This window comes from Lutjanus erythropterus, chromosome 24, assembly GCF_056507025.1.
Source record: "Lutjanus erythropterus isolate fLutEry1 chromosome 24, fLutEry1.hap2, whole genome shotgun sequence".
NCBI lineage: Eukaryota > Metazoa > Chordata > Actinopteri > Lutjaniformes > Lutjanidae > Lutjanus > Lutjanus erythropterus.
The window spans coordinates 19,512,501-19,521,428 of NC_139340.1; the positions used below are offsets into that span (position 1 = coordinate 19,512,501).

Genomic DNA, 8,928 nt, shown 5'->3' on the forward strand with positions numbered 1-8,928 from the left:
TGCACAATAAAAGCCTCCAGAATCATTTCTCCTCTGTGGAAGGCTTTTATTTTGAATCATTGACAGGAAATGCTGCATTTTATTCAGTGCATTTTCACACAACGTTTAAACAGCTGAATATTTGTATCAACTTTATTTAAAAAACATGAACTCTGCAGACAAAAACCAGTTGAGTTCATTTGTTCCACAGACCAACAGATGGCAGCATTTCACCGATCAGCTGCTTCACTGAGTCACGATTCAGTAAATGAAGATTCACTATGAAATAATAATTTTCACACAAGCAAAAACAAGTCTGACCACGGTTCAGATTTAAGGTTACTCATTTCTTTCTTTGACACACAGTATAACTACAAACACTGTTTTACCAGATTACACTGAGAAACCAAATACTTCATGTTACACTTACACTCCATTTTACTGGACTATAGTCTGATAAGAAATCAAATACAATGTCAGGTCAAGTTAGACGCTTCACTATCAGATTCAGACTGTAAAGAGCTCAGAACAGAACTGCTCTGTAAACTAATGTCTCACTGTTAGACTTTATTAGAGACACATTACAACAGAAGTCTGCTGTAAAATACAACCTGTTATGTCTTTTTACTGTACTGTAAAAGAAAATGTTGCCACAAAAACACATAAATCACAAAAAGACTAAACACAATGGAAAATTAACAAAAAGACATTGAACTGCCTGAAGATCTCTGAAAAAATCTGCTGACGTGAAAAACTACTTTCATTCAATGTGTTAGTTTAAAGTAGTAAAAATACTTTTCCTAAAGAGGAAAAGGGTCAATAATGCTGTTATTACCAGTGTTACTTCAAACAACATCATCTGTGATGGTATGACGGTGTGTTACTGCCCATGGCATCATGGGTAACTGTCATATCTGTGAAGGCCACATTAATGTTGAGAACTACAAACAGGGATTCAGAGAGACACATGCTGACGTCTTCTTCAGAGACGTCCCTGATTATTTCAGAGAGACGATGCTGAGACACGTTGTGGACGTGTCCCAACAGCGTGTCTTCATAGTAAAAGAGTTCAGGTCCTAGACTGACCTGGACCTGCAGTCCAGACCTGGACCTGCAGTCCAGACCTGGACCTGCAGTCCAGACGTGTCTCCCATTGAAAATGTGTGGTGCATCATGAAGGACAAAATAGGACAACAGAGACTGTGGACTGTTGATCAGCTGAAGACGAATATGAAGAAAGAATGAGACAGAATTGACCTTTAAAACTTCAACACTGACTGAGTGTCAGAAGAAAAGATGATGGATCACAGAGAGAAACTGCAGATTTACTACAAACATTAAAGTTGATCAGTCTGATCAATAAATATCTGATCTTTGTTCTGATTCAGATGAATAAAGGTGCAAATATTTTTGCATCCATTTAATTCTGTTTGTATTTATATTTAACACAGCATAATAACAATAATAATGATAATAATGATAATAATAATAATAATAATAATAATAATAATAATAATAATAATACTGATGTTTTAATCTTCTTCACTGCAGCTTTAACGTGTTTCAGCACCGCGGACAGAGTCTCTGCAGGAACCCCGCCTCCTCTGATCCACCAGGCTGCGTCACAGAGAGAGAGAGACAGGTAGACACAGAGACAGAGAGGGGACACATCGAGACAGACCGACAGGACAGACAGACAGACAGACAGACAGGTGGAGCAGTGATGGAGCTGCAGACAGATTTTGATTTGTAACGTTGTAACGGTCAGAGCGGACAGACAGACAGAGAGACAGACAGAGAGACAGACAGGTGGTGGTGCAGAGAGGAGGTCGTCATGGGAACGGTGCTGTCTCTGTCTCTGTCTCCGGGCTCTCGGAAGGCAGCAGCTCGGGGTGCGGAGCAGCTGGTGGAGGTGTCGGTGCAGAAGGCTGCAGAGCCCCGTGAGGAGGAGGAGGAGGAGGAGGAAGAGGAGGAGAAGGATGGACAGAAGAAGAAAAAGAAGAAGAAGAAGGGTCGTCACCCGGTGCTGCTGCACGCGCTCAGCTGGAAGAAACGGCTCGTGGCCGCACGAGCCAAGAGGAAGGGCGGGAAGAAGGTGAAACCCGCGGTGCCCGACCCCGAGCCCGGACACCTGCAGAGGGAGCACCGGGAGCACCGGGAGCAGGCGGCCTCCGACAGCCGCCACAGGGCGCTCAAAGGCGGCCACAGACACGGACCCATCCCGGTGCCCGTCCCCACCGTGCCACAGAGCCAGAGCTTGATCTCACCGAGGAGGGTGGTGGTGCAGGTCAGACTGATTTCACCTGTAAAATGTTTTACAGCTCAAAGCCAACGCGGGCCACAGCATCCATATACAATTATATAGGGGAGACAGGGGTCAACTGCAACAACAGAACACCACAATATTCTCTCCGTTTCTTCCAGCTGGGCGTTGAAGTCGATACTTTGATGGCACTCACTGAATTTCTTCCATTCTATTGATTATTGAAAAATGCCTCATCATACCAAATTTCAACACCTGATGAGTAAATCTCATCAGCGTCAGTGAGCCAATAAGCACTCAGCATGCTGCTGATTGGCTGTCTAAGGTTAGAGGGTGTAGAGGCAGGAAGAACAGTCTGTTACTCCTCCAGAGGGGGGCGATGTTTTACCTTCAGTGACTCATTTTCCTTCTGGTATCAGTACGGCAAAGGCATCGAAGGCGTGTCAGTGATACTCATCCCTACAGTTTGTCAGACTGTGTACCCGACCAATCATCTTCATGTCTTTAGAACTTCAACAATTAACTTAATAATTGATTATTCATTAATTAGCTTCTTAAATGTACAAAGTTTCTGGTTTCTGAAGACATCAATCAAGAAAATAATAAACAGATGAATCGATAATGAAAATAATCATCACAAGAAATACTTGACTCACAGATCACAGACGGCACAGACGGATGTATGTGAGTGTGGACGTGTTTTTTCACTGACAGGATTGTGACATCATCAGTTAATCAAAAAAACTGACAGATTAATCAACAATGAAAGAAACTGGTATTTCCAGCCCTACATACGTTAAACTTAAACATACCGTTTAAAGAATATGACATTAACATGTTGTTTACTATATTTATTTGAAAGGAACAATTCAAATGTTGAAACTGACCCCAACCCTGTGGACAACTGGAACACAACATTAAATTTAACTAATTAACTTTTGCTTTTTGTCTCAATAAGCAAACTATTCTGAAAATATGTATGTTTTTACAGTAATGTTGTAATGTTATTTATTTATTTGGTCATATTTATCAAATAACCATCGTCAGATGTCTTTCAGTATCAGTATCTCAGAGTGACGCAGGAAATATGGAACAATCACGCAAACGTTTAATAAACATTTGTGTGAACTATCCCTTTATTTACCTATAATGACTTGTTTATGTACAAAACTGCTGCTTTGTTTTGATTTAGCTGCTTATCTTTGGGACAACATGTTGCAACCTTCCCCACTCGGCCATGACAGAACATCGTGTGCAGGACAGACTGACACGTCCTAAACATGTCGCTCAGAAGTCGAGACGATCGAGTCAAAGTCAGTAGATTTTGATTAATACACACGAAAGTTCAGGACGGATTTCAGTCTAACTGAGCATGTGCAGGACAGGTGTCCTCATTCAGCATGTTAAACTGTCCCGTCTACAGTTTACTGTCGTCTCCTCTCCTCATGTCTCTTTGTTTCCTCTCTTCACTGCAGGCGTCGACAGGTGAACTCCTTCGTTGTCTGTCAGACTTTCTGTGTCGTCGTTGTGTGAAACTGAAGGAGCTGTCATCCAATCAGATTGTCCTGTGGTTCAGAAATGTTGACAGAGCGCTGCTGGTTCAAGGCTGGCAGGTCAGTGTGTAAAACTGATCCCTCTGTCTGTAGTCCCCAGACCTCTGTCTGTAGTCCTCAGAACTCTGTCTGTAGTCCTCAGAACTCTGTCTGTAGTCCTCAGACCTCTGTCTGTAGTCCTCAGACCTCTGTCTGTAGTCCTCAGAACTCTGTCCCTAGTCCTCAGACCTCTGTCTGTAGTCCTCAGAACTCTGTCTGTAGTCCTCAGACCTCTGTCTGTAGTCCTCAGAACTCTGTCTGTAGTCCTCAGACCTCTGTCCCTAGTCCTCAGAACTCTGTCTGTAGTCCTCAGAACTCTGTCTGTAGTCCTCAGACCTCTGTCTCTAGTCCTCAGACCTCTGTCTGTAGTCTTCAGACCTCTGTCCCTAGTCCCCAGACCTCTGTCTGTAGTCCTCAGACCTCTGTCTGTAGTCCTCAGAACTCTGTCCCTAGTCCTCAGACCTCTGTCTGTAGTCCTCAGAACTCTGTCTGTAGTCCTCAGAACTCTGTCCCTAGTCCTCAGACCTCTGTCCCTAGTCCTCAGACCTCTGTCTGTAGTCCTCAGAACTCTGTCTGTAGTCCTCAGACCTCTGTCTCTAGTCCTCAGACCTCTGTCTGTAGTCTTCAGACCTCTGTCCCTAGTCCTCAGACCTCTGTCTGTAGTCCTCAGAACTCTGTCTGTAGTCCTCAGACCTCTGTCACTAGTCCTCAGACCTCTGTCTCTAGTCCTCAGACCGCTGTCTCTAGTCCTCAGACCTCTGTCCTTAGTCCTCAGACCTCTGTCTCTAGTCCTCAGACCTCTGTCCCTAGTCCTCAGAACTCTGTCCCTAGTACCCAGACCTCTGTCCCTAGTCCTTAGACCTCTGTCTCTAGTCCTCAGACCTCTGTCCCTAGTCCTCAGAACTCTGTCCCTAGTCCTCAGACCTCTGTCCCTAGTCCTCAGACCTCTGTCCCTAGTCCTCAGAACTCTGTCACTAGTCCTCAGACCTCTGTCCCTAGTCCTTAGACCTCTGTCTCTAGTCCTCAGACCTCTGTCCCTAGTCCTCAGACCTCTGTCCCTAGTCCTCAGAACTCTGTCACTAGTACCCAGACCTCTGTCCCTAGTCCTTAGACCTCTGTCTCTAGTCCTCAGACCTCTGTCTGTAGTCCTCAGAACTCTGTCCCTAGTCCTCAGACCTCTGTCTCTAGTCCTCAGACCTCTGTCTCTAGTACCCAGACCTCTGTCCCTAGTCCTTAGACCTCTGTCTCTAGTCCTCAGACCTCTGTTTCTAGTACCCAGACCTCTGTCTCTAGTCCTCAGACCTCTGTCTCTAGTACCCAGACCTCTGTCCCTAGTCCTTAGACCTCTGTCTCTAGTCCTCAGACCTCTGTCCCTAGTCCTCAGACCGCTGTCCCTAGTCCTCAGACCTCTGTCTGTAGTCCTCAGAACTCTGTCTGTAGTCCTCAGACCTCTGTCCCTAGTCCTCAGACCTCTGTCCCTAGTCCTCAGACCTCTGTCTGTAGTCCTCAGACCTCTTTCTCTAGTCCTCAGACCTCTGTCCCTAGTCCTCAGACCTCTGTCTCTAGTCCTCAGACCTCTGTCCCTAGTCCTCAGACCTCTGTCCCTAGTCCTCAGAACTCTGTCACTAGTCCTCAGACCTCTGTCTCTAGTCCTCAGACCGCTGTCTCTAGTCCTCAGACTTCTGTCTCTAGTACCCAGACCTCTGTCCCTAGTCCTTAGACCTCTGTCCCTAGTCCTCAGAACTCTGTCTCTAGTACCCAGACCTCTGTCTCTAGTCCTCAGACCTCTGTCCCTAGTCCTCAGACCTCTGTCTCTAGTCCTCAGAACTCTGTCTCTAGTCCTCAGACCTCTGTCCCTAGTCCTCAGAACTCTGTCACTAGTCCTCAGACCTCTGTCTCTAGTCCTCAGACCGCTGTCTCTAGTCCTCAGACCTCTGTCTCTAGTCCTCAGACCTGTGTAACTGGTCCTCAGAATCCTGTAACTTGTCCCAGAGTAGTAGTACTGGTCCTCTTGTTTCCTGTGTCTGTAGTACTTGTAGCAGTACTTGTTGTATCTCCATAGTACTACTTGTCCTTGTGTCCCCCTGCAGGACCAGTGTTTCATCAGTCCAGCCAGCCTCGTCTTCGTGTACCTGCTCTGTCGGGAGGCGGTGGATGAGGACACTTCCTCAGAACAGGAGCTCCATGCCACTTTCCTCACCTGTCTCTACCTGTCCTACTCCTACCTGGGCAATGAGATTTCATACCCGCTCAAACCTTTCCTGGTGGAGTCCTGCCGCGATGCATTCTGGGAGCGAGCGCTGGAGCTGATCGAACGTCTGAGCGGCGACATGCTGCGAATCAACGCTGACCCGCACTTCTTCACTGAGGTCTTCCAGGACCTAAAGAGCCAGGGGGGAGGAGCCAGGGAGAGAAAGAGGGGGGTGGAGGAGGAGGAGAGGGAGGAGGAGAGACAGAAGACAAAGGAGCGACAGAAAGAGGAGGAGAAAGAGAACGATGGAGGAAACACCACCGATGATCTGGATCGTTAAAGATAGCGAGGAGACGGTCACGTTTGTTAATTAGACTCGCCAGCAGCCATCGACCTGCTCAGGTCTGAATGTAGACTGGCTGTGTTACCATGGCGACCGACCGACCGGCCGACGTCTGAACAACAGACGAGGACACTAACTCACTTTAACTGCATGCTGTCAATCAAAACCAACAGTAACTTCTGATTGTACCATCGTTACCATGGCAACCTCACATAACAATCGCCAGCCTTATTTTGTCAGCGCCGCAGAAAGATATTTCTTGATTAATTTTTTATTAATTAAATAATTAATCAACTTTCTGTATTTATTTTTACGTTTGACTATTTTTTATGTATTTTTAATTTATTATTAATATTAATTTGTTTATATTTAATATTTTTTTTTTTTCATTTATGTATTAATTATTTTTTTTATTGATATTATGTATGTATTAATTTATTACTGTTTCTGTATATATGTACCTATTTATATTTATTATTTATTTATTTACTTATTTTTAAATTGTTCATCTTGCGGGAGGCGGGTCTCCATCCTGACGGTGTGAACGTCCTGAAGGTTGTAAGAGACACATATACAGCTTTAATCTTGCTGTTATGACAGATGATGCATTGTGGGAAATATAGTTCAGCAGCTGACTCAAAGACTGATCATCACACAGTCAGAGTTGTGGGTCATGTGACCTGGTAGTTGAAGGCTGAATGTAAACGCAGTCAGGTGACCTGAACTGAACTGTGCCAACTGTTTTTATAGAGAAATCAAACCACCGACATAAACGACACGAGTCACAACATGAACGTCTGTCTGTCGCCTCTTATTTTCTGTCTGCGCCGTCACCTGATGACCAATCTATCCTCTGCTGTTCTGTTCTGTTCTGTTCTGTTCTGTTCTATTCTAGAACACAAACAGGTTGTCTGAAATCATTCATTCAAATTTAGGAGACTTGTAGTTTAAATTTTAAACCAGACGAGCAGCATGGAGGTGTTTTATGTTTGTTGTTTTATGTTTGTTGTTTTATGTTTGTTGTTTTATGTTTGTTGTTTTTGTTTGTTGTTTTATGTTTGTTGTTTTATGTTTGTTGTTTTATGTTTGTTGTTTTTGTTTGTTGTTTTGTTTGTTCTGTTGTTTATTTCTATTTGAAAACTGGTTCAGATTCTTTTTTCCTGTGAAACTGCAGCAGTTTGAACTAAAAAACTAAACCCGACCTTCAATCAGCATGAAGGTGAGTAGATGGTGGTGATTTTCATTTCTTAGTGAACTATCCCTTTAAGTGTAACGTTGCAGTAACGTCAGTGTAACACTTGAACAATGACAGAAGTGTTTGGATGAACATGAACAAATGATGCTAATGTAGCTGTTGCTAGGTAACACTGGAGAATACAGATTTGTCTGTTGGGACACTTGAAAAACTTTTTTTTTCAGTCTTTTATTCCTTTAATTTTCCGTCTGTTCTGTTCTGTTCTGTTCTGTTCTGTTCTGTTCCGTTCCGTTCCGTTCCGTTCTGTTCTGTTCTGTTCTGTTCCGTTCTGTTCCGTTCCGTTCTGTTCTGTTCTGTTCTCCTCCTCCTGTTCACAGCGAGGCAGGAGTCAAACCCACAGGGAGCGAACGCTCCACGGTTCGAGCTACGCTGTGTCGACATGGTTTTCTGTTAGAAAATGAACAGATTTCATCATAAAAAATGAAAAATGACTTTTAACTTAATAATTCAAACGTAGTTAAAATAGTTGTTTCATCCTCAGAACTTTGTTTTGAATAAACGACGTCCACAGAAAACTTCAGTCGGTACAACAGTAACTTCGACTTACACAAGTTAATATTCTAGTAATATTTTCACCTTTGTAACACTGGTCTCTTGCATTAACTTTACTATCAAAGTCTTATTATTGTCCTTATTGGTGAAAATATATGAACTGCATTATTGATTAGTGCGCTTCTTGATCATAAACATCAGATGAGACCAAGTATGTGTGTATCACTGCAGTGAGTCACGGCTGCATCACTGCTCTGGTTTTTGTGAATAACTGAGACAGAGGTCACATGATGCACCTCTGCAGGCTGCTGATTGGTCCAGATTTGCTGCAGAGAGGAAGAGAGAGAGAGAGGAAGAGAGGATACATGTGTGAAAACACTCCAGAGAAGAAGAGACACGCAAAGACATTCAGACAGATAAAAACATGAAGAAGACGTTTTGGATTTGCCTTATTCATCCCTTCGTTCTTTGTCTCTCTGTCTCATCTCAGACGGACAGATGTGAAGACATTTTATTCACAAAGCAGGAAGAGGTCACTTTGAGCAGAAGACTGTCCAACATGTTTACTCTCAGAAAGTATTTATCAACTTTTCTTTGTCAAATCAAACTATTTTCATTTTAGTCTTATATTTCTTCAGACACATCTACGAACCCCTGACCGTCTTGTTTGGAGATATTTTACAGCTGACGTCGTTGAAAAGCTGCACGAGCTTTTCAGCAACAGAAATCTCTTCTCCCCCAGTCATCCACCTGAGTTATTGACATGCAAATGTTGAATCAAATGTTTTACCAGCACCAAAATCATCTAAATGT

The 8,928-nt window shown here is 43.8% G+C and overlaps 1 protein-coding gene across 2 annotated transcripts; it reads left to right on the forward strand.

The window, feature by feature from the left end:
- The first annotated feature begins 1,477 nt into the window (after positions 1-1,477).
- On the forward strand, positions 1,478-6,850 carry LOC146305061 (cyclin-dependent kinase 5 activator 1-like). Of its 2 annotated transcripts, XM_084713596.1 has the most exons (3): positions 1,482-2,266; positions 3,718-3,855; positions 5,925-6,850. In XM_084713596.1, the coding sequence occupies exons 1-3, from the start codon at positions 1,814-1,816 to the stop codon at positions 6,363-6,365; spliced, it is 1,032 nt and encodes a 343-aa protein (XP_084569722.1). In that variant the 5' UTR covers positions 1,482-1,813; the 3' UTR covers positions 6,366-6,850. The 2 variants fall into 2 exon arrangements, with proteins under 2 accessions (XP_084569723.1, XP_084569722.1); XM_084713597.1 differs by lacking the exon at positions 3,718-3,855 and having other exon boundaries at positions 1,478-2,266.
- Positions 6,851-8,928: the final 2,078 nt, after the last annotated feature.

Excerpts from the sequence above, each read along its gene's own strand:
- LOC146305061 (XM_084713596.1), top strand. The coding sequence starts at position 1,814 with ATGGGAACGGTGCTGTCTCTGTCTCTGTCTCCGGGCTCTCGGAAGGCA. Across the intron at positions 2,267-3,717 it reads CGAGGAGGGTGGTGGTGCAG|GCGTCGACAGGTGAACTCCT; the intron begins GTCAGACTGATT and ends TCTTCACTGCAG. Across the intron at positions 3,856-5,924 it reads TGCTGGTTCAAGGCTGGCAG|GACCAGTGTTTCATCAGTCC; the intron begins GTCAGTGTGTAA and ends GTCCCCCTGCAG.